Source organism: Peromyscus californicus, unplaced genomic scaffold, assembly GCF_007827085.1.
Source record: "Peromyscus californicus insignis strain IS unplaced genomic scaffold, ASM782708v3 Scaffold_24__1_contigs__length_46423439, whole genome shotgun sequence".
Classification (NCBI taxonomy): Eukaryota; Metazoa; Chordata; class Mammalia; order Rodentia; family Cricetidae; genus Peromyscus; species Peromyscus californicus.
Window position 1 is genome coordinate 12750086 of NW_026294535.1, and position 25887 is coordinate 12775972.

General features: G+C 41.9%; 1 protein-coding gene across 6 annotated transcripts in view; it reads left to right on the top strand.

The window, feature by feature from the left end:
• Nr2c1 (nuclear receptor subfamily 2 group C member 1) overlaps positions 1-25558 on the top strand; it is a 50367-nt gene extending 24809 nt beyond the window's left edge. For all 6 annotated transcript variants that reach the window (XM_052753156.1, XM_052753153.1, XM_052753155.1 and 3 more), the window contains 5 exons: positions 7416-7537; positions 15183-15322; positions 17930-18067; positions 20864-20969; positions 23566-25558. In XM_052753156.1, coding sequence (XP_052609116.1) covers positions 7416-7537; positions 15183-15322; positions 17930-18067; positions 20864-20969; positions 23566-23740 — 681 coding nt within the window. In that variant the 3' untranslated portion in view covers positions 23741-25558. The remainder of the gene's footprint in view (positions 1-7415; positions 7538-15182; positions 15323-17929; positions 18068-20863; positions 20970-23565) is intronic.
• Positions 25559-25887: the final 329 nt, after the last annotated feature.

Below are 25887 nucleotides of genomic sequence, written 5' to 3' on the forward strand. Positions count from 1 at the left end.
GACACCCCCCTTCAGGTCCTGGACTTCTCAGTCACCGAGCAGAGCCGCCTTGTGTCCCTCTGCTGCTCTGTGTGTCTAATTGGCATATTTCCCTATCTGCTCTCTCAGCTGAGCCATGACACTCCTCTTGGATGAGTTGAAGTTTTTATTCTCATTTCGTAGTGGAACTCAGATTTGTGTATTTTAATATCTTATTCAAAGCAGCCTAAAGGTAGGAAGGAGAAGCCATCCGGTGATATAACAGCAAGTAAAGAATCTAGAATGATAGTAATTTTTTTTTTTTTGTTTGTTTTGTTTTGTTTTTCGAGACAGGGTTTCTCTGTGTAGCTTTGCGCCTTTCCTGGAACTCACTTGGTAGCCCAGGCTGGCCTCGAACTCACAGAGATCCGCCTGGCTCTGCCTCCCGAGTGCTGGGATTAAAGGCGTGCGCCACCATCGCCCGGCTGATAGTAATATTTTTATTTATGACTTTTTTGAGTCATGATTTCAAAAATCTCTCACTTTATTCCTATAGGAACAATTAAGGTAAATAGGATTTCTGTCCTTTGAAGTAAATCCATAGGACAAGGGTGAGGCCGTTTTCAAAACTGATGTGGTGCTAAACACAAACCCTTCCTGTCCTCCATCAGGTGACTCCCCTTCATCCTGCACTCGAGTTTCCCTCAATTCCCCTCTTGTTTCTATCACTGTGTCTTAAAGCTCCTTTAAAGTTCTAGCTCGAATTGTCACAGTGATATCTTTGTCCCGTATGTCTTCTCCATCTTGTCCTGGATCCTGAAACCAGTGCATCTTTGTTAAAAATCAACCTACTCTGTCACTGACAATTTAAAGTGTGACAACACCCTGTCACAAAAATCAACCAGCCAACATATTTCATAGCTTCCATTGCTCATGTGGGGGTTCAGCTGCGGCTCTGTCACATGACCTTTTCAGGCCCTTCCTGTCCAAGTCATGTCTCCATCACTTCACACACATGCCCTTCTCAATCCTGCCCACAGTTCTCACCGGTCAGATGTGAGTTCTGAGATAACAGCTCCTAGTGCTCACGGTGTTCATCAGTCACCTGAAGGGCTAACCCAGAGTCACAGATCTTGAAAGACAATCCATATCTCCTAACAAGCCAAATGGTTTTTTCAAAGTTTTATTCTGACAGAATTTGATGTAGAAGCTGCACTAGAGAGGTAATTGCCAAGGCAAGTAAGGAAAACATACAGCTAGTATTTTATTTGTTTAAAGGTAGTTTAAAACTATTTGCAGAGGGTTTTGAGGGTTTTGGAGGGTATTGTTTTCTTTTATGGATTTGTTACTTTGGTTTTGGTTTCTGAGACAGGAACAGGGCCTTGCTGCATAGCACACGTGGTTGTGAGCTCTCCATCATCCTCTTGTATGCTGTGATGAGAGGCATGTCCCACGAGTATTCTGTAGTGTTGTTTTGTAGCGGCCCTCACCCATAGGACTGGTTGTTTTGGATAATTACCCTAATTTTTCACTGCCCCCCCCACTCACCTTAGGCAATTCTGAAATGGTATATTTCCCCAAAATTTTACACTTCTTCTTATGTAAAAACAGTCACATCTTTGTTTTTAAAGGCATTTAATGTTTGCTTGCTTCTCTTAAGAATTGTTTTGTGGGGCTGGGGAAGATGGCTCAGTCAATGCGGACTTACCACATAGCATGAGGAGGACCCAAGTTCCGATCAATAGCATCAAAAGAAAAGGTCAAGTGTGGTGTGTGTGCTTGTAATCCTAGCTCTGAGGAGGGATACAGGAGGCTCCCTGGAGCTCATTGGCCAGCTAGTCTTCAGATTCAGTGAGAGACTGTGTCTCAGAACAAGGTGAGGAGCCAGCAGAGAGAAGATTCAGTGGGTGAAAACACCTGCCTCAGAGCCTGATGGCCTGAGTTTGACTCCTGAGATGCACAGTGGAGAGAACTGATTCTGAAAGTTGTCCTCTGACCTCCACATGTACACCATGGCACGCAGCCATACTCATATACACGCATCATATGCAAAGTAAGTAAAAAAATGTGGCCAGCAGCCTGTGGGCTCTGTGCATACACCTGCACACATACATCATCCGTGCGCACACATACACACACAGGTGTTTTTAAAGAAATGTTTTGTGTTTTCTGAATTGTGTTTTATTTTGCTGCTCCAGTAAACATTTGAAAATTTTTTCGTCGTGAGTCTGTTGGTATTGTTTGGTGGTAGAATGGATTCTCAACATGCCAAGGCCCTGGGTTCAGACCTCAGAAGACAATCTTATACAGGGTTTAAACCATCTATTTCCCTGTCTCATCTTTTGGTACTGTCAATATTAGTAAATAAGTAAACCAAACTGGTGATGTAGGTCAGCTGGTAAAGCGTTTGTCCCGCATACATAATGCCCTGAGTTCGATCCCCAGCTCTACAGGTAAAAGTATATACTTAGCGAGCTTGAGTGCCCATGTTCTTTTTTTCTTTCCCTATTGAAAATAATATTTTTTTGCCAAGTGGTAGTGGCAAATCCCCAGCACTCGGGAAGCAGAGGCAGGTGGATTTCTATGAGCTCCAGGCAAGCCTGGTCTACAGAGCAAGTTCCAGGACAGCCAGGGCTACACAGAGAAACTTTGTCTCAAAAACCCAATAAAAGAAAAAGAAGAAAATAATTTTTTTCATGGAACCTATTCTGATCACAGTTTCCCATCCCCCGATCCTCTTCACCTCCCCACCATCCAACTCTACTCCTTTCTTTCTCTTTCTCTTTAGAACAAACAGGCAAATAAGCAAACCAGAATAAAAAAGAAAAAGTATAAGAAACACACACACCACACAACACAAAATTGGAAACCATACTATACTAGCAAAGGGAACCTACATTCTATTCCTAAAAGTAAGAATTAGGTAAACCTTTGTGCCTAATTTTGAACAAAGACAACTTTTTTTTACTAAATTTTTTGATTGAAAATAGATTTCTCTCATACAATACATCCGGACCACAGTTTCCTTCCCTCCACTCCTCCCTGTCCTCCCCCACCTCCTCTGTCCCCCAGATCCACTCCTCCTCCTCCCGTTTCCCTTCAGAAAAAAGCAGGCCTCCAAGAGATAACAACCAAATATGACAAAACAAGATACACTAAGACAAGTCAAAAGACTCATATTGAGTCTGGACAGAGCAACTCAGTAGGAGGAAAAGAGTCCCAAGTGCAGGCAAAAGTCAGAGACACCCCAGCTCCCACTGTTAGGAGTCCCACAAAAGCAACAAGCCAACAGCCATAACATATATGCGGGGGACCTGGTGCAGACCCATGCAGGCCTCAGGCTTACCGCTTCAGTCTCTGTGAGCTCATACGAGTCCTGCTCAGATTCAGTCGGCCATGTTCTCCTGGTATCCTCCATCCCCTCTGACTCCACAATCTTTCCTCTCCCTCTTCAGCAGAGTTCCCTGAGCTCTGAAGGGAAGGACCTGGTGGAGACCTCCAGTTTAGACTCTCTGCATAATGTCTGGCTGTGGGTCTCTGCACCTGCTCCCATCTGCTGCTGGAGGAAGCCTCCCTGATGATGACTGGACAAGGCACCAATCATATTTGCCTTTCTGGGTTTGGTTACCTCACACAGGATGATCTTTTCTAGCTGCATCTATTTGCCTGCAAATTTGATGATGTCATTTTTAACAGTTGAGTAATACTCCATTATGTAAATGCACCACATTTTCTTTATCCATTCTTTAGTTGAGGGACATCTAGGCTGTTTCCAGTTTCTAGTTATTATGAGTAAAGCCACAATCAACATAGTTGAGCAAGTATCCTTGTGGTAGGATGGAGCATCCTTTGGGTATATACCCAGGAGTGGTATAGCTGGGTCTTGAGGTAGATAGATTCCCAACTTTCTAAGGAACCTCCATATTGATTTCCATAGTGTCTGTACAAGTTTGCACTCCCACCAGCAATGGAGTGTTCCCCTTGCTCCATATCCTCACCAGCATGAACTGTCACTTGTGTTACTGATTTTAGCCCTTCTGACAGGTATAAGATGGAATCTCAAAGTAGTTTTAATTTGTATTTCCCTGAGGGCTAAGGATGTTGAATATTTATTTCTTTTAGTGTTTCTCAACTGTTAGAGATTCCTCTATTGAGAATAATCTCTCTAAATCTGTATTTCATTTTTTAATTGTATTATTTGATTTTTTAAAATACCTAGTTTGAGTTCTATATGTGTGTGTGTATGTATATATATGTATATACATTTCGAGTATTAGTCCTCTCTTGAATGTGGAGTTGATAAAAATCTTTTTTCCCATTCTGTAGGCTACTGCTTTGTCCAACTGACAATGTCCTTTGCCTTACAGAAGCTTTTCAGTTTTACCAGGGCCTGTTTATTAACTGTTAATCTTAGTGCCTGTGCTATTGGTGTTCTGTTCAGAAAGTTGTCACCTGTGCCAATGGGTTCAAGGCTGTTCCCCACTTTCTCTTTAATCAGATTCAGCATATCTGGTTTTATGTTGACATCTTTGATCCCCTTGGCTTGAGTTTTGTGCAGGGTGATAAATATGGATCTATTTGCATTCTTCTACATCAATATATGTCCAGTTTGACCAGCACCATTTGTGGAAGATGCTGTCTTTTTTCCCTGTGTGTATTTCTGGCTTCTTTATCAAAAATCAGGTGTACAAAAGTGTGTGGATTTATGTCTGGGTCTTCAATTCGATTCCATTGATCAACGTATCTGTTTTTATGCCAATACCATGTGGTTTTTATTACTATAGCTCAGTAGTACAACTGAAAATTAGAGATGGTGATACCTCCAGAAGTTCTTTTATTGTTCAGGATTGTTTTAGCCATCCTGGGTTTTTTGTTTTTCCATAAGAAGTTGAGAACTGTTCCTTCAAGGTCTGTAAATAATTGTGTTGAAATTTTGGTAGGGATTGCATTGAATCTGTAGATTGCTTTTGGTAGGATGGCCATTTTTACTATGCTAATCCTACTGATCCATGAGCATGGGAGATCTTTCCATCTTCTGATATATTCTTCAGTTTCCTTCTTCAAAGACTTCAAGTTTTTATCATACAGATCTTTCCTTCACTTGGTTATTTTCTATTATTTGAAGGAATTGTGAAGGGTGTTATTTTCCCGATTTTTTTCTCAGTCCATTTGTCATTTGTATACAGGAGGGCTACTGATTCGTTGTTGTTGTTGTTGTTGTTGTTGTTCAGACAATCTTGTACCCAGTTAGTTTGCTGAAAGTGTTTATCAGGTGTAGGAGTTCCCAGGTGGAATTTTTCAGGCCCATTATGTATACTATTATATTATCTGCAAATAACAATACTTTGACTTCTTCCTTTCCAATATGTATCCCCTTGATCTCCTTAAGTTGTCTTATTGCTCTAGCTAGAACTGCAAGTATTATATTGAATAGATATAGATAAAATGGACAGCCTTGTTGTGTTCCTGATTTTAGTGAAATTGCCTTAAGTTTCTCTCCATTTAATTTGATGTTGGCTATAGGCTTGCTGTAAATTGCCTTTATTATATTTAGGTATGTTTCTTGTATCCCTGATCTCTCCATGACTTTTTTCATGAAAGAGGTGTTATATTTTGTTAAAGACTTTTTCAGTATCTAATGAGATGATCATGTGTTTTTTTTTTCTTTTCGTTTATTTATATGGTAGATTACATTTACTGATTTTCATATATTGATCCATCCCTGCATCTCCGGGATGAAGCCTACTTGATAATAGTGGATGATCTTTTTGAAGTGTTCTTGGATTTGCGCTGCAAGTATTTTAGAGATGATTTTTGCATCTAAGTTTATAAGGGAAATTAGTCTGTAATTTTCTTTCTTTGTTTGGTCTTTATGTGGTTTGGGTATCATGATGACTGTGGCCTCATAAAATGAACTTGGCAAAATTCCTTCTGTTTCTATTTTGTGAAATAATTTGAGGAGTATTGGCATTAACTCTTCTTTGAAAGTCTGGTAGAATTCTGCACTAAAACTATCTGGTCCTGGGACTTTAATGACTCGTTCATTTCACTAGGGGTTCTGGGTCTATTCAAATTAATTACCTGATCTTGATTTATTTAACTTTTGGGGTTTTTTTGTTTTTGTTTTTGTTTTTTTTACTTTTAATAAAATTTTTAATGTGTATTCCCCATCCCTTATTGTGATATTTGTGCACAGATTTTACTGATAATAAATGGTAAAGTAATCTTTTGACCACCTTTATCACTTACCTATGACGTTTTATATGTATGGGCAAGTGTTTTTCTAGAATAGATTTAGAAATGGGGCCTGGGACCAGAAGTGTGTCATAGTTTTTTCAGATTCTCAGATTTGGGAGTGGATATTCCGTTGTTACTAGTTGAACACTGTTGATCCAAAAATCCAGGATGTGCCAAAGTTTGAAATATTAGGCATTGATCCCCAAAATGTTTCCGTGTTTAGGTTTTTGGATTGAGGTTGTTCAGCGATGTTTTAGGTCCCCAGATATAACTCAGTTTTCCTGTTTGGTAGATAGCAGCCTGGTTTCTTCTGGTTCAGTCTTCAGTCACTGTGAGCACTCATTGCCCGGGTCCGCTCTGAGGTCATCTCCGTTGATTCAAAACAGGAAAGACGGTCCTTCCGTATGCCACGTGCAGTGGTGTCGGCTCTCCTTAAGACTTCCGGAATGTTCTCTGAAGTCCTCTGATAGAGGATTTGTTTTCACTGTGGTCAGACACTTGAAATAACTATCTTAAGTCAAACTGAGTATTACTTCTTTATACTTCTTTATTTGTTTATAATAATGCAAACGGATAGCCTTTGAGTGGCTTGCCTGTAGACATTTTTTTTTTACATACTTTTGTATTCAGTAGCAGTATCTTAGAATAGGGTGATACTGCATAGACCTGCTCTTTGAAGGATGAAGGAGTGTCAGCATTGAGCCCTGGTTCCATGTGTTTTGTTTTGCTTCAGGCCATAGCTGTACCCGGTGTCTGGGCACATGCTCTCCTCCGTTGGCACCAGCAGGCCTGCTTCAGGATCACTATCTCTGCTAGCAAAACTGTAGCCTAAATAAAGGACCCCTCAGCATGCAGGGCCGCTTCTGACACTGAAATGTACTTTCTCTATCAATTGATAGAGAAAGAAGTGGGACGAGAAAACATACTGATGTACCAAGATAGTAACTTCATAAGGTAAACCAGATCGTTCCACGGTAGACAGCTGTTAAGTGAGAGTCTGTTGGTCTGGATGCTACTTTGACTGAAATTATGACCAGTTCATTCCTTCTAAGCACTATTGTAATAGCCAGTGACTTGAGTTGTTTCAATATTAGACTTTGTTAGGTGCAGGTATTGGATTCCTATATGATGTGTTATATTTATATTCAAGTTTTTCAAAGAAGTGATAATTTCGAACTTGAAGTCATAAGCTGATTTACCTCAATCCCTGTCCACGCTAGCTCACCCTGCCTTCTCCTGTGCCCGAGTACCTGAATGTGCACTACATTGGGGAGTCGGCCTCCAGACTGCTGTTCTTGTCGATGCACTGGGCACTTTCCATCCCTTCTTTCCAGGCTCTAGGGTGAGTGTTTTGAAGTCCTTGAACATAAATGTGATTTCTGTGGCACTCGTGTATTTACACACGAAGTTTATTTGGGGAGGATTTGTGTTATCCTGAGGTAGAAAAAAAAGGTCTACCAGTCTATCTCGATGACAATTCAGGATAGCTAACTACTATTTTCTCTATTACTGTTTGTGTGGAAGAGTAGCCATGTTTTATAGTTTGAACAAGTTAATAACTGGGTAAGTGGAGAGGACAATCGTGGCCAGCACTGGCAATGGCCGCCTTTGATTACCACAATGATTGGAGCGTCTGGGGGTTGGAGAGAGGCCCAGTGGTTAGGAGCACTGTCTGCTCTTGCAGAAGCCCCAGGTTCTGTTTCCAGCACCCACCTGGTGAGCTGGTGGCTCACAGCCTTCTTAACTCCGGTCCCTGGGGATCTGATGCCCTCTTTCTGACTCTGCTGCCGGCACTGGGCATGCACATGGTGCACAGACATGCATGCAGGCAAAATACACACACACACACACACACACACACACACACACACACACACACACACACATATTTTTCCCTAAGATGGGAATGTGTTAGAACTCAGGCATGTCCGGCCTCACGGCCGTGAACTACATAACAGCCAGCGATAGCTATAAAATCATAAAACAATATAGAATTTGGGGGACGTGTTAATTTTTCTTACTGTAACTTGATGATGTGCTCTTTGTAGATGGAGGTGTCTTGTGCAGTGTCGAAAGCTGGGTGCTCCTCTTGGGTGGTTACCCCCTGCAGCCTTGTTTCAGTGTTCATTCCAGGCATGTCACTAGGGAGCTGTATTTGCCTACATGTTTAAAATCAGCAGTGACTGTTACCCAGTCACCTAGTTCCCTCCCCCAACCTCCAAAGATCATTTCAGAAATGTGCGATGTGACAGACCGTGTCTGTATTTGGTTTTGAAGCAGTCAGGTGAAATGGAAAGTGAGCCACTCCAAGAAATCAAAGCCTTACTGAAGTTCGCCGACACGCATTTAAAGTCACTGGCCTGTGTCGGTGAAGGAGTCTGCCCTTAGCCAGCAAGCTCGTTTATCACAGGACCCTCCCTGTCTGTCTGGTTTTGTAACCATTCACTTTCCTAGCCTGTCCGTTGATTGCCCACCTGACAAATGGAGGTAACTCTCCCTTGCTATCACAGAATACTTTGACTGTAACTAAAAAACATGTGAGCCCTGATTCCAAAGGATATAGTTGATACCATGATTTGGTTGCTAGCTAATCAGTGATCTGTGGTTATACAGAGCAGAGCTTACATTAGAGTATGTAATCTCTGAGTGAGCCTTCCCTTTTATCTCAGAGTAATATTCAGCTTTTAGTAATTTTCCAACATTTTTTAAGAAAAAACATTCTCGATTCCAACCCCGCCCACCTCCTCCAGAATCCACTCTTCATTATTTTAATAAAAGAAAAGAATTGGAGGTATAGCTGAAGTCCATTAGTCCCACCGCCCTTGGTTTTAAGTACCTCTGTGGAATGTGCCTATCTCAGGGAAACAGCTGAGATGTTGAGCCCAAGAACAGAGCCCGAAGTTTCTGCTTATAGAATAATTAATTTTATAGTGGCAGCCACTTTTCTCTGTGATCTGTAGTGGAAATCCGTTTCTGTGCCGCAGCCACAGGCCTCTTAATTAGAATAGCTGTTGAGCTAACAATCCAGGCCATTAGCTGCTGCATATGGCTTACTTCTTATCTCTGCCTAGATAATCTTTAAATCCTTTTTATGAGTTGACTTAATCAGATAAGTGCTGGATGCTAATGGCGGGAAGCTCTGTTATGTGGAGACAGAGGATGTTCTAAGCCTGACTGGGTGCTAAATTTTTCTGGCTGGATACAGAAATTGTCCTCAGAGTTCTAGTTTTGCAGAGACATGGACAGCGGTACTAGGCATGTGTACTCAGATGCCTTAGTGGGTGGAGATTTGCTTAGTGTCGTTTGTATTTGGAAAAGACTCAATATTTAATAGGAATGTTGATTTTCTGTTTAAGATCTGTAGTTTAATTCATAGGAAATCATTCTGCATGATTTAGGTAAATGACTCCACAGTTCCAGTAGACTAAGAAGCTGGGGTTACTTAGTGTAATTTGCCTAGAGTGTGGACAGTAACAGGGTTGTTTACTCTGATTTTTCTTTACATTGTGTGTGTGTGTCTGTGTGTCTGTGTGTCTATGTGTATGTGTGTCTGTGTATGTATGTGTCTGTCTGTGTGTATGTGTGTGTGTCTGTCTGTATGTGTGTGTGTGTCTCTGTGTGTGTCTGTGTGTGTGTATGTGTGTGTGTCTATGTGTCTGTGTGTATGTGTATGTGTGTCTGTGTATGTATGTGTCTGTGTGTCTGTGTGTGTGTGTATGTGTCTGTGTCTTTGTGTGTGTCTGTCTGTCTGTGTGTGTGTGTCTCTGTGTCTGTGTGTGTGTGTGTCTGTCTGTCTGTCTCTGTGTCTCTGTCTCTGTGTGTCTGTGTGTGTGTGTGTGTGTGTGTGTGTGTGTGTGTCTGTCTGTCTCTGTGTGTGTGTGTGTGTCTGGCACATGCATTGCAGGCACACATTTGGATGTAAGAGGACAGCTCAGGGGAAGTCAGTCCCCCCTGGTTCTGAGGTTGAATTCACACGGTCAGCTCAGTGGTGAGTGCTCACCCGCTGAGCTATCTCACTGCCCTGGGTTTGGAACAGGGTCTGACTGTTTAGCCCAGGCTGACCTCAAACTCATGTCAGCCCCCAGTCTTCAGTCTCCCAGGTGCTGTGTTTCAGGCACGCACTACCATGCCTAACTCTGCCTAGAGTCTTAGAGCCCAAAGTTCCAGGCCGCCATCGTTTGCCACAGAGACTTTCTGATTTACACACGTTTTCATTAACACCACTTTAACCTGAAAGTTAAATCTTCTGTGGTTCCATAAAATGTAATGTCATCTGTAACCTGCTGGTTTCAGACCTGTAGTTTGGTGAATTAATTGCTTCTTGTTGATTCTCTTTCTCTAAGGACCATGGGTTCAGTTCAAACAGATGTTGAAGTGGCAGGTAGCACATTGGGTGTGTTTATGTGGATGCCAGATGGTCGAATTGTCCTCAGACATAGGTGACCGGGCCAACAGATTGCTTCTGTTGTTGATATGTGTGGGACTTTCTGGGACCTGGATGGATAGTTTAAATGCATTCTATCCATTTCTTTTACTTCCTCAGAAAAAAGATTTGAAAATAGGTACTTTAAGGATACTGCAATAGTCATTTATTTCCTAACAGAAAAACTCTGATAGCAAACGTGGCCGTGATCCAGGGTCTGGCTATGACTCCAGGATAGCCTCGAACTCACTGTGGAGCTCAGATTGGCCTTGAACTCTTGCTTCTTTTGCGTCAGCTTTCCAAGTGCTGGATTACAGTCCTGTACCCCATCCCTAGCTGGAATTTTGTTTTGAATAAACTTAGATGGATATCCTTCTGTAATTGATTTCTACAACTAACCCTGTAACTTTCTCTCTGGCAAAGAAGTAATCTAGTAATTTACTCTCGGTTGCCCCTTTCGGCCCCTTGTTTCAACCTTTCTCATCCTCTGCATTGAATCTAAGTTGGTCTCTGAGCCCTCTCCATAAGGCCAAGGTGTTTCCAATACAAAGGGTAGCACAGACAAGCTCTGGTATTTTTTTCCAGTTATTTTTACTTTCCTGTGTTTGCCATTTGCCCTAGTGACCTTTCTATTGCTGTGACAAAACACCACAACCAAGTCAACTAACAAAAGAAAAAGTTTGGAGGATCTTACAGCTTCCGAGGGTCAGAGTCCATGAGCATCATGGCAGGAAGTGTGTCCCCAGACAGACAGGCATGGTGCTGGAGCAACATCTGAGAGCTTACATCTTGAACCTCAGACAAGAGCCAGAGAGAAACATGGGAAATGGCTTGGGTCTTTTGAAACTTCAAAGCCCACCCCCTGTGACACATGTCCTCTAACAAGGCCATACCTCCCAATCCTTCCCAAACAGTTCCACCAATTGAGACCAAGTATTCACATATTTGAGCCTATGGGGCCATTCTCATTCAAACCACCATACTATTCAACTACTTTGGTTAGCTGTTTTCTTTTTAAAACTTCATAATCAGGTTAAGATGAAAACTGATTTGCTTTTAACTCTGAAGTATAGAACCATAAAGTAAAACCTCCTCTCCAGAAAGCTAATTCCGTAGTCAAGAGTTCAGTGTCCTGCCAGCGCTTCCCATGCCCTGGTTATTAAACTGTCCAAACACTTTCGCATAGTGGCACGTCCTGTTACTCTCTGTGATGTCCCATCACACAGTCAAGTTTCCTGTGCCACATGTATAAATTCCTGACGGCCATCTTTGTGGAAGTACTACAACTTACATACTCATCTCCATCAGTAGACGTCTGAGCTGTTGGCAGCTTTGTATTCTGTCCAGTGCTGTCAAGCACAGTTTGTCAACATGCATTACTCCTGCCATAAAATAGGTATTTCCAGTGAAATTGCGAGGTCTTATAAGGTATGCGTGTTGGCTTTGATATTGTTAGAAGTCGTTCCCAGAAAGCACTGACCAGTGCTGCTTTCTCCTCACTACTGATGCTGGATCTTACCGTTCCTGCCAACAGAGCACAGTGTCTTCTTATTTTCCTTGGTTTTAACTGAGATGGCTTTCTCTTTATTATTTTCTGTGTGGAGGTTTATAAATACTGCTTTTCTTTGCATTGGAGCTTCCCTTTCAAGTTTATTCCATAGCCAGTTTCTTCTGATGGCAGGCCGTCCTTCCCAGATACTAAAGGAATTCCCATGAGGAAAAGCTTCCTGGTAAACTCTTGGTTTGGCTTTGGTTTTTTGTTTGCTTGTGTGTTGCTCTTGAGGCAGCATCTCACACTGTAGTGCAGACTAGCTGGGAACTCATTATGCCGCCCAGACTCACTTCTTACTCACACAGTCCTCCTGCCTCAGTCTCCCCCATCTTTGTGTATACACATGCACCGCCCAGTCCAGCTACTTTGTAAACTCTTAGGTGACAATGTCAGCCCTTGTGTCTCTTCTTCTTTTTATTTATGTGTATGTGTGTACCTGAGTGCACTTACGTACACAGAGTTGCAGGGTTTATTTTATTTGTGTCTGAGGGATGGGACGCACATGGCACAGCCCACATGGGAAGGTCAGAGGACAAGTTGGAGTAGCGAGTGCTCTCCTTCCACCGTGTGGGTCCCGGGCCCGCCAGGTGCTCGGCTTGATGGCCAGCACTTTCACCTGTGGACCATCTCTGACGCCCTGTGGCATCTTCAAGACGGAAATAGTTGATGTGCCGTCGCCAGGACCATGTGTTTCTTAGCAGCCTGTGCTTACTAACTTGAATCCCTTTGGAGAAAGGAAAGAAATCCAACAATTTAAACATCTTATAATAACATATTTAGATTTTGCTAGAAGATTTTTTTCTTCTAAAAAGTCCTATACCTACAACTTCTCTAGCTGACTGTTTTGTTTTGTTTTGTTGTTTTTCAAGTCAGGGTTTTTCTGTGTAACAGCCTTGGCTGGTCTCAACTCTGAGATCCGCCTGCCTCTCCTCCCCAGTGCTGGATTAAAGGTGTGCACCACCACAGCCTGGCCTCTAGCTGACCTTTTAAAGTCCTCACTTCTGTCTGTTCTATGTCCTCAAAGATTAGAACAAACAAACAAACAAAAAGCCCAGATTTTTTTCTGTATACAATGTGCTTCGAACTGTTCACTGTGATGCAGAAATGAGGGAACTTTTACCTTTGGGCAGTGTGGCAACAGACCCCTAACATAACAAACTGTATGGTCAAGTAAACACCAGAGGGAACTAGAGAGAGAGAGAGAGAGAGAGAGAGAGAGAGAGAGAGAGAGAGAGAGAGAGAGAGAGATTGAGATTATAAGAGGGCATTTCTTCAAAGAACCAGGCTCTGAAGCCAGCTATCATGGTGCATACCTGTAATCCTAGCGCTAGGGGAGCTGAGGCAAGAGGGCCATGCATTCCAAACCATCAGTGGCTCCATAGTGAAACTCTGCCTCAAACAAAAATCAATCAGTGACTACATAACTGCAACTCCTGGGCATGGAGATGTGGCTCATGGCTCTGGGGTCATCCTCAGCAGCACATGAGAGCACACACACATCTTCAGTAACACACACACATCTTCAGTAACACACACACATCTTCAGTAACACACACACACACACACACACACACACACACACACACACACACACACACACAGCTCTGATATCGCCCTCAAAGAATGAGTGGGTTTGTTAACTAGAAAACGAAGTGGAAAAAACATTCAGAGAAGACAGAGCCGCCTTTAGAAATGCATCAACACTATTGAGCACTAATGTTGCCCTTCCCAGCTCGTTACTTTCTCATTGATGATGCAGCTTAAGGAGGGAAGGTCGGGTTTAAGAACCTTACTGTCCATCATGACGGGGTCGTGGTGACAGCTGACAGTGAACGGTAGTCACCACACCCCTGCTGCAGGCTTGCCCTGTTCTCTCTAATTGCTGCAGTCCTCGCTCTCCAGTCTCTGGATTTGTAAGACAGTATTTCTGGTAGCCCCGGCTTACCTCCAGCCACTGTAAAGGCCTTGAACCCCTCCCTGATCCTCCTGCCTCCACCTTGACTCCTGGGATTGCAAGCAAATCCCAACATTTTTGTATTTCAAAAAGTGTCTCCTAGAGCCGGAGATAAGTTTCTGTTTGCGAGCACTTAATGCTCCTGCAGGGGACTTGAGTTTGAATCCTAACACCCACAGCAGGCTCCAGTCAGCCTGTAACAGCAGCTCCAGAGGATCTCATGCTCTCTTCTGGCCCCTGAGGACACACACACACACACACACACACACACACACACACACACACACACAGAAAGGAGCACACACACACGAGACAAGCACACTTACACACACACACACAGCATATACAATCACATACACATGCATGTAAATAAAAAAAAAGATCTGCCATCTCTCTTCAAATCAGAGTCCTCTCCCCTGACCCGCCCGTTTTCTTACATGTCGTCTTCATGCAAGTGGAATTTTAATCGTCTGAAATGAGCTGTGTAAATAATCACATGTATATGTTTACATAACACGTATATAAAATATCTAAAATTACACATTTATCCAGCCCTTCTCTCTCATAGGCAGGCTTAATTCACCATGTCAACTCCTATTTCACCAGTGCCTGGCATGTCATGGCCTGTTCATTTAAAGTTTTTGCAATATATTTTTATTGGCAATTCATAGAAATTGTGCATGTCTAAGGAGAGTGCTGGGTCATTTCCACACTCATACAATGTGTTGTGATCACCTTAGGGTAATCGACACATCTGTTACCTCAGGTACATATCATCTTTTTTTTTTTTTATGTATTGGGAAAGTTCAGAATCCTCTCTACTGAGCTGTTTTTAAATCTTACTGTAGCTGGTTTTGTAAACTGGCTGAGTGGTAGCAAGCTAGCTGAGATTTAGATTTCTAGTTCCTCTTGGTGGACTTCTGTCAACTGTACAGAACACAGAATTCTCAGGTGTTTGCTCACGGGTCTTTTAGAATAGTTATGCTTTGGTGTTTTTAGTACATTGATCGGTTGTGAAGCTTATATCTGATGTATGCCTTTGTTCCTGTTTTTACTAGGCAAGAAAACAGTATCTCGTTGGTAAAAGCGTATTGGAACGAACTCTTCACTCTTGGTCTTGCCCAATGCTGGCAGGTGATGAACGTAGCAACCATATTAGCAACATTTGTCAACTGTCTCCACAGTAGCCTTCAGCAAGGTAAAAACACTCCTGACTTTCTATGTTTGCAGGGAGAGAAGGGGAGTCCTCAGCTTTCCAGAAGGTTCTGGCCAAATTAGGTAGCCTGATGACTCTTGATTTACTCAGGGTAATCTTAACATTTTGATAAATCCATTGATCATTCAAAATATTTTTAAATGAGAGAAACATGAAGGCTGGTGAATTTAAGTTGGAAAGGCTTAGTGGTCAAGTTTTTGTCTCTGAAATATAATACCTGAGACTGGCTTATGAAGTGGATGTCTCCAGAAGAGAGAGAACACATGTGATTGCACCAAGGAATCCAGACTTGCTCCTAACAACCTGCTTTCACAAATGACTCTAAGCTCGTGAAGATACGTTAATCACTCTTACAAGGGATTGCCCCCCAACACCACTGCCTTAGCAACCAAATTCAGAATGATTGGCAGGGACAAACCACACATCATCATATAGGGCTTGTGAAATTTTGTACTTTTATTTAGTTATAAAAGTCCATAGAGAATGATCAAATATTTCAGTATGTATACTTCTTCTCTCCCAGTTCTAAAGCTGTATTTCTTCTTAAGCACACTTAGAGTCACATGACCAACTGGTTTTGAGTCAATTCCTTAGGCTCTCTTCTTTCATGTAAAGAGCATGGAAACACATTGGACACGATGGTGCTTGCCAGGAAGACTGGCCTAGGAAGGCACAAGTTCAAGGCCATCATGGGCCAAATAGCAGACCTTATGTAGACACTTTATGTAGACATGGTCTCACTGTCTAGGTCAGGCTGTTCTGAAATAATCACAGCGATCACCTGCCTCTGCCTCCTGAACTCTAGGATTTAAGGCATACACTACCAAACCCAGCTCCCAAAAGTTTCCTACAAGAAGAGGGAACCGGAAAGTCACTGATTACTTATTGCTTTTTTTTTTTTAATTTCTAGATGCTTGTTCATCTGAGGAGGCAGGCAGGCAGTAACTTAACACTTTGAAAATGGCTGACTAATTAAAACACGACTGCCTTTACGCTCAGGAATAATTTATACACTTGTCACTTTTTAGGTCCCCAGTACATTCTGTTTCCCCTTGTTTTTGTTGGTTTTGTATTTTAGGTTGGTATTTGTTTTTATCAGGACAACATCTCAGGAGCTCCTGAGATTCCCCCGCCTTCAACACCTCCCAGCCCTCTCCACATGCTGCCTGGCAGGGGTGTGCTAGCCACTCACACGTCTTCTTCCTTCTCCTTTCCTCCTTTTTCTTCCTGTGGTTGTGATTAGGGGCGGAGTCTCCCCTTGGCCTCACCTCACTGTGTAGCTCAGGCTTACACTACACTATTCTCCTGTGGTTGTGATTAGGGACGGAGTCTCCCCTCGGCCTCACCTCACTGTGCCGCACAGGCTTACACTGCACTATTCTCCTGTGGTTGTGATTAGGGACAGAGTCTCCCCTCGGCCTCACCTCACTGTGCCGCACAGGCTTACACTACACTATTCTCCTGTGGTTGTGATTAGGGGTGGAGTCTCCCCTTGGCCTCACCTCACTGTGTAGCTCAGGCTTACGTTACACTATTCTCTTGTGGTTGTGATTAGGGGCGGAGTCTCCCCTTGGCCTCACCTCACTGTGCCGCACAGGCTTACACTACACTATTCTCCTTCCATCCTTAGCCTCCCAAAGGGCTGTGGTTACAGCTATGCACCATCACACCTGATTTTTTCTTTACATTATTTTAAAATCATCTGCTTCCTCAGAAAGGACTGAAAAATCACTTTAAATCTCATCTGCGAGAAAACTCCCAAAAGGCAGCACCACACTTGCTTCTTATCCCTGGTCCTGAATCATTCTGTCTGCTCATGTGTTGTACAGCATGCCTTCAGGAAAGCTGCAGTCCATTAAACACTCTAGATGGCTTTTACACGCATCCCTTTTAGATAAGGTAAATATTGTAAGACTTTATTTTTCTCAACTTTTCTTTGGTCTTAGCAATGTGTTTTGCTCAGTTTTTGTCTTTATTATACTAGAGTTTCTAATTTTTAAAACTGAAAATGGTTTTCCTCATTATTTTTCCAAATGACATAAACTTAAATAGAATCCTATTATAAACATTTGAGTCTTTTGTACCTTAGTTTTTGATGGTGTTGTTCTTTGTTTCTGTTGAGACAGGGTCTCTGTGGCCACAGATTCCTTAAGTATCAAAGGATGACCTTGACCTCCTGATCCCCTGCCTCTACCTCCCAAGCGTTGGGAGGTGCACACCACCACACCAGGGTTGTGCAGTACGCGCCATCAGATCTAAGGTTTCCTGAGTGCTAAATAAGCACTCTGTCAGTTGACCTCCATCCCTGGCCCCGCTTTGTACTTGGGCGTCGTTTTCAGATGGCTGCCTCTGCATCTAAAGGGGTGTCTGAAGAGGGACATTGAGTTTGGGGTTTTACTTCCTTTTTCTTGAATGAGCAATACCAGAAAGTGATTTGCGGTGACCTTCTTCGCTATGCAGAGATTCTGAATTCTAAGCATTTAGAGATTGATTACATTCAGTCTTGGAGGGAAAGTGAGAAGGAAAATGCATGAAAACCGTCAAACACTTTCAGTGACAATTAGACGTGTGTGTGTTTGTGTTTTAAAGACAAAATGTCACCTGAAAGGAGAAAGTCACTGATGGAGCACATCTTCAAGTTGCAGGAGTTCTGTAACAGCATGGTTAAACTCTGCATCGACGGATATGAATACGCCTACCTGAAGGCAATAGTACTCTTCAGTCCAGGTCTGTAAACACGTCTTTTGTGTTTTCTTTATCATTTATTTAGTCACTTTTGTAGTTTTGAGACAGGGTCTTGGACATGTAGCCATGGTGAGGCTGATACTGTCTATGTAGCCCAGGCTTGAATTGAACTCTTGGTAGTCCTGCCTCAAATACCCAAGTTCAGGATTACAGATATGCACCGCCATGCCCAGGACGTTTGTGTCTCATTACAGTATTGGATGACGTGGAGAAGTCGGAGCACTCATCCATTGTAGGTAGGAATGTGAAATGGTGCAGTTGCCTTGGACAAGAGTTCAGCCCTTCTTCAGAACATTAAATGTAAGGAGTCCGGGAAATATGTTCAGTGGGTAAAGTACATGTCATGCAGTCCCCAGAACCAATATAAAAAGCTAGGCTAGCATGTGCCTGTGATCCCAGATCCCTGGGGAGTGGGTAGACAGATCTCTAAAGCTCATTGGCCCTCCACCCTAGCCAAATTGATAAGCTTGGCAAGAGACTCTGTCTCAAAACATAATGGCAGAGAGGAACGATGCCAGATGGCTCCCTGTGACCTACGCACACATGAACACACCTATAATATATAATAACAAGTGATATGCTGCGCACACACACACACACACACATACACACACACACGAACAGACCTATAATAACAGGTACATATATCGTACACACACACGAACACACCTGTAATAACAAGTGCATATGCCACACACATACATGAACACCCCTATAATAACAAATATATTTGCTGTGCGCACACACACACAAACACTCCTATAATAACAAGTATATTTGCTGCACACACACACAAAAATTAAGCATATATTCAATTCCGATTGACTCCAAAATAGAAAAGTATATATGTACACAAAAATATGGACATGAATATTCATCTTAGCACTAGTCACAGTAGCCAAAAAATGGACACTGTGTAATTGCCCATCAAGAAATGGATGAAGCCAGGCTTCTGGGATACGCCCTTAATCTAAGTACTCGGCAGGTAGATGTGAGATGATTAGAGTTCAAGGACAACTTCTCCATAGCGAATTTGGGCCACCTTTGGTTAAATGAGACTCTGGCTCAAAACAACACAAGAAGAAAAGAAAATGAGGTGGTGAGTTGGCTCAGCCAGGGAAGGTGCTTGCTGCCAAGCCTGGTGCCCTGAGTTCCAGTCCCTGGGACCCACATGGTTTAAAAAAAAAAAAAGGAAAGAACTGACTCTTGCAAGACTCTGGCCTCCAGAGATGCACTGTGGCATGTATTCCTGTACATACATACACACGCACACGCACATGCACGTGCACACGCACACACAAATATGTAAATGTAATAAGAAAATTTAAAGACTGATTGGTTTGTATGTGTAATATGTGCATACAGTGAAATACTATTAGCATAAAAAGTTTTGATATATGCTGTGACATGATAAACCCTGAAAACATTATGCTAAGTGAAAGAAGCCACTCATACAGGCTCACATAATTCTTTGACTCCCATTTATATGAAATAATCCCACATAGACAAGCATGAAGAAGAGTGTAAATTAGTCATTTGTAGAGTCAAGGAGTCGGGAGATGGGGAGTGATTGCTACTGGTTGGGGGTCAGTTTGGAATCATAAAAATGTCCCATGATTACATTGTGATAATAAGTATAAAACTCTGAATATTCTAAAATCATCTAATTTTGTGCTCTAAATGTGATTTTAAGAATATCAGACACTTTCATGGGTAATCAGTGGAACACATAGGCCTATATTATTTGAATTCTTAGGTTTATCTTGTTAGGCATTATTAAAGCCAGAACACAAGACAATTATTGCTGTGCTCAGGGTTTGTTACACTCTCAGGATCTTATGAAAACTGTAAAAAATGTAGAAAGATGGGCCTCTTGCTTTCCTGACAGTGTCTAGTTTTCAATAAACTGACATTAAGATCTCTAGTTCATGAGTAGGAGGGATCAACAGTCTTCCGAGGGTCTGTGTTTCCACTTTGTAGGTATTGTGTTCCTGTGTGTCCTAATAAAACTGGGGAAACCTGATTCTTCCTCTCAGTGATATGAATAAGATATTGAAACGTTTTCTCCTAGTAGAGAGTGCTTTGCATGAGCTGGTGATCGGTCCCTCCATTTTCACTCACTCTGTTTTTCCTGTTTGTGGTGCTGAGTTCCAGCATAGGACCGTACTGGACGGGAGATAGCTCTGGCCCTGAGCCACGCATGTCTCCGTTTTAGCACAACCCCTTAGCCAATTTTGTTTTCTTGGGGTAAAATTGAAAAGTTAGATATAAATTGATGGAGTTCCTTAAATATTTCTGTTTTGTGAAATATGACAATCAAAATGTTTTGTAGATCAGGTCATGTTCCTGCATTATGATTTTTCTGAGAGAGGTAAAAGTGCTCGTAACTCATAATTTCATAAGTACTTTTAAAACTTGGCCATATCTGGTGGGCTCCTTGACAGATGCAACCTGCAAATACTTTGTGGATTAAAGGTGCTTTTAAATTTAGTCTTTTAATTTTAGTCTTACAACAAAAAAGCATTCCACTACTTTTGAGAAGAAAACATGTTGGTAACACACAGTGATCTGGTTTTTATTAGATGTTATAATAGTTACCACTGGCTACAATGTGGTGTTTGGTGGTGTATCCAGTAAATACTTATGGAATGAAGGAGCAAAACATTGTATGTGGCGCTTCTGTTTCTGATGAACTATTGGTTCCTCCCCCTTCTTCACATCCATGAATTATTAAGTGAGCATTCAGAACTTGGGTAACTATATTCTTTTATGTTTTAGATCATCCAGGCCTGGAGAACATGGAGCTGATTGAGAGATTTCAGGAAAAGGCTTATGTGGAGTTCCAGGATTATATCACCAGGACGTATCCAGATGACACCTACAGGTACCTCAAGACTTATGCTGTTCAGCGCCATTCTTTTAAAGGATTTGTATGCTGTGGAATAATGCTCTTATATACTGGTTTAATCAAACACTGATTGGCCAGTAGCCAGGCAGGAGTATAGGCGAGATAAGCAGACAAGGAGAATTCTGGGAAGAGGAAGGCTGAGTGAGGAGATGCCAGCCCACCATCCAGGGAGCAGCATGTAATGGCACACAGGTAAAGCCACAGAACACGAGGCAACATATAGATGAACAGAAATGGGCTGAGTTTAAGTGTAAGAGCTAGTCAGTAATAAGCCTGAGCTAATGGCCGAGCAGTTATAAATTATATTAAGCCTCTGTGTGATTATTTTATAAGCAGGCCATGGGACTGCAGGGCCCAGGCAGGACCAGAGAAACTTCTAGCTATTTTTGCATTTGTTTTGAGATAGGGTCTCATGTAGCTTACGCTGCCTTGAATTTACATGTACCCAAGGATAGCCTTGGTTATGATTCCCCTGCTTCTGCTTCCAGATTGCTGAGATTATACCTAGACATGCAACACTATGCCTGGCCTAAAAGCTTTTTAGTAAATCTGTTCTGCATCATTTTCCATTTTCGGAGGAATGAAGTGTTTTAGTCAGCCCTGACCTTTGCAGTGGTTAATGCTATTGAAGGCCATAATGTGACTGTCATTGCAGCTTGGCATTAAGAGTGCTTGCTTAGTGTATGTAAGCTCCTGAGTGTCCTTCTCAGCACCACAAAAAGACAGAACTGAAGACGTTCCCAGGGCTTTAGTTTAGTGGTGACACACAGAGTCACCAACAACAGAGGGGACAAACTAGCTGTTACCAGACCTCACATGCAATAGCTAATGAGTTCTCATTTTAAATCAGTGGTTCAAGACCCCTTTGGGGGTTGAACAACCCTTTCACAGGTGTTGCTTAAAACCATTGGAAAACAAGTATTTACATTATGATTCTTAGCAGCAGCAAAATTGCAGTTATGAAGTAACAACAAAAACAGTATTATAATTGGTGGTCACCACAGCATGAGGAACTGTATTAAAGGGTCGCAGCGTTAGAAAGGGTGAGAACCACTGCTTTAAATAGAGGGTGAAGACCTGGCTCAAAGACACAGGATTGTCAGAGCCCAACTTTTCAGATGAAATAATTAGTGAAAAGAGAGAGGAAAACAATGAATTAAAACACTCTTCAGCTGGTAGATAATTCAGTTTGAAACACAACTTATGATAAGTCTTCCAAGTTACTTCTTGCCAATGTTCTTTGGAGTGGGAGGCAACTCTCCTTTCTTATTTTTATAAAAACAGCCACCTATCTCTGAAGAAAGGACAGTAGATCAGAATGATTAAGAATCATAAGCATATGATACCATGCTTGCTGGGTTTAATGTCTGTTGCACTTATGATAATACTATGCACTTATCAAAATTCTAGTAGGCTTCTTTATGCATAGTTTCAGTTACCTGTGGTCAGTCTCAGACTAGAAATATTAACTAAAGAATTCCAGGAATTATTCATGCATTCTAATTGCTATTGTGAGTAGCCATGAAAGGTCGTGTTCTCTTGTTCTGTCCCATCCTGGATTGCATCACCCTCTGCCTAGCATATCCATGCTGTACAGACTGCTCTCCTGTTGACCGTGTGGTACCCATCTCGGGTGTCAGGTGTTTCGTTCAGGGTTTGTGTTCAGATAACCCTTGTTTTACTTCCTGACAAGCCAGAGCACCAGAGTAAGGATGCTCTCTCAGTCTTTCACATCCCTGCTTATGTAAAGTTGTTACCCTTGAACTGCAATTTTTAGCTTCAAATACACTTTCACACAAGCTAATGGTCCTGCCTTTATGAACTTACTCCTAAACGTTGAATTAGTCAGGAAGCATCACTCATCTTCACACCAGCTCTGTGGAAAGGCCTGGAGGAAGTGACGCTTTCATGTAAAAGGGGCAGTTGGGTCACGGTTTGAACCCAATGACCAGTTTCCATAGCCATGATCTTTATAATGGCGTTGGTTGCCTGTTAGACCATTCTAGAAGAGTGTGTGTGTGTGTGTGTGTGTGTGTGTGTGTGTGTGTGTATGTGTATGTGTGTATGTGTATGTGTGTGTCTGTGTGTCTGTGTCTGTGTCTGTGTGTGTATGTATCTTTGTGTGTCTGTGTGTGTCTATATGTGTCTCTGTGCCTGTGTCTCTGTTGTGTGAGTGTCTCTGTGTCTGTGTGTGTGTGTGTCTCTGTGTTTGCCTGTGTCTCTGTGTGTGTGCATTTTCAAAAGAAAAGTTATCAGCCCTCCCGTGTTCTGATAACATAAAACATTGTTCTTAAAACCATGGTTAAAACATTTAAAAACATTGTTGGGAAGCTGTTCTTAAAAGAACCTGACTCATGGTTTAATAATGTAGTTCTGTGGTCGTGGTGAAGCAGTGCAGAGCACGGCTTTGCTGTGGAGATTGGAGCCGTGTGTAGGTGATTGTCATGTCATTCGAAGCCTTGACAATCTGAAGTTTTGGATTGGGTTTTGACATTTTGTTCTTTATTTTGGCATGGATGCTTTTCTCCTAAGTCTCTTTGGCTTTTCACCTGACTCCGCTGCTTCCTTCCAGGCTGTCCCGACTACTTCTCAGACTGCCGGCTTTGAGACTGATGAACGCCACCATCACCGAGGAGTTGTTCTTCAAAGGTCTCATTGGGAATGTGCGGATCGACAGTGTCATCCCACACATTTTAAAGATGGAGCCCGCGGACTACAACTCGCAGATAATTGGTCACAGCCTTTGAAAGCCGAGGGCACGTGGCTGTGGACTAAGTTTACTGTTCCTTCTTGGGACACCAGACACCAAATTGAACTGTTGCTTCCAGGGCATCTGCAAGTACTAACTTTAAGAGTAACCAAAATTCAAAGTATTTTTATTTTGGATTCCTTAAGAAGAATTGAAGTGACGAGGCAGGGATCCGGAATAGACTTCCCGGTCTGTGCTGGGGGAGGAATTAGAAATGTGTGGGTCTGTTCTTGATCAAGGTGACACCCAGGACTGTCTCCTCCTGACCATCTACACTAAGCTTTCTCATTCTATTTTATAAAACAAATAAACTAGTATTTCCCCTGAATTGTGTTCTCTTCCTGTTTAATTCCATTGAGCTGGTTCACTGTAATAATGAGACACCCAGGCAGCTGCATCTTATTCCTCCAAAATGTAATCGTTTTAGTTAGCAGGTCAAAAGATGATTTTATGTTCAATTATATAATGATAATTTTAGAACTATGGGAAGTAAGAAATGAATATATATTTTTAGCTTTTATAACTATCAAGCATTTAACACTCTCGTTGCTGGCAATGAGACAGAAGCCATTTGTAATTTTGGTTTTTAGTGTTGTATATTATCAGTTATGAGCACTTTTATTCACTGTGGTAGAAAATTAGTTTTGAGAACAAGATAGAGATCTGGTTTTAAAATGTTGGGTTTCCTGTGTTCTAAACACAGTCAAGACTGAACCCAGGATGTGTTAATATTTTAGACTGGGCATTAAAATTGTTGCTTTTCCATTCCACAGAAAGCACCTAGCCTCTCCACAGATGGGGTTCAGCTTCTCCATTCTACCCTGGCTTTTAGCCAGTTTTATTAGGTCGTTTAAAAAGACTCACCCAGTTTGTTAAGTAATGCAATTATCGTAGCCAATATGGTCCCCAGGTGAGTTAAATAATTAAAGCCCTTGGTGATTTGTAAAGGTAAAAGGAGAGCCGACGGAGGTTTTTTTCCTCCACTAAGTAGAAGAGGGACTGTTAAAACACCATGAAGTCTCATTGGCTACACCAAAAACATTTCAGCCTCCTGAGCCTTCCACGTCAGTACTACAAGCAATCAATATTTCTTTGTTCTGATTTCATAGAGAATCCCTTTGGTAAATCTATTCATCTGTTTGTTAATATTCTCTCTCCTCTCTCCCTTCCCTCTTCCTCTCTGTTTTGGTTTTTTGAGCCAGGATCTTACCTCCCAGCCCAGACTGGACTCAAATTTGCAGTGGTCATCCTGCCTCCAGCTCCCAATTGCTGGGATTAAAGACATGTACCACATGCTGATATTTGTTTATTTTTTAAACACAAATGTAGAGATTTTATGGCAGCCAGAGTACATTCTTTTAATAAAGATTTTTGCTGAATTTTTCTATGGGGGTGGCTTTTACTAATAATTATAGTAACAAAATGTTTAAAAGTATAATCTTGCAAATTTTATCAACTTACGACGAGGGCTTTATTCCCTGTTTAATTTTGCCAACAGCTTTATTTATAATAAGCTGCTGGGGGAAAAACTACACAGAGCATAAAATGCTCACATAGACTATTTCAGTAGGGCATGTCTAACCTGTAGCCTAACACATCTGTAGATGACAATGTCGTATCACAGTGTCAAAATGTTGGACACCTCTGAAACCTTTGTCATCTCAGATAGTAAGCAAAGGATTCAGGAAAAACAGTGCTTTAAAGCAGTGTACCAATGCTTAAGATATGTCATATTTTTCCTGACTAAATTTGTAGTTATATCGGGAAGTGGTTTTGAAACTGTATTAAAATGTGACTTGCATTACAAATTTCCGTATCCTGTCCATGTATTTTATTTCAGTAACCTATTTATTCAGTGTTCGGATGTCTCCCATGTCATAGGGCAGGGGAAGGATCCTTGTGCTTAGTTTAATATTTATAAGATGCTAGGTTGAATCTTCAGCACTAGAAGGGGAAAAATCATGTAAGTATTTTAAGAGCAAAAATAATGGCCCAGCTAGATAAATTAGTGGGTCAAAGCACTTTCCATTGAAAGCCCTGCTACCTGAGTTCAGTCTCTATCCTCTGAGCTCCACACATGCACCATGGCACATACATGCCCCCGTTACACACACATACAGACACACACTCATGCACACTTGCACG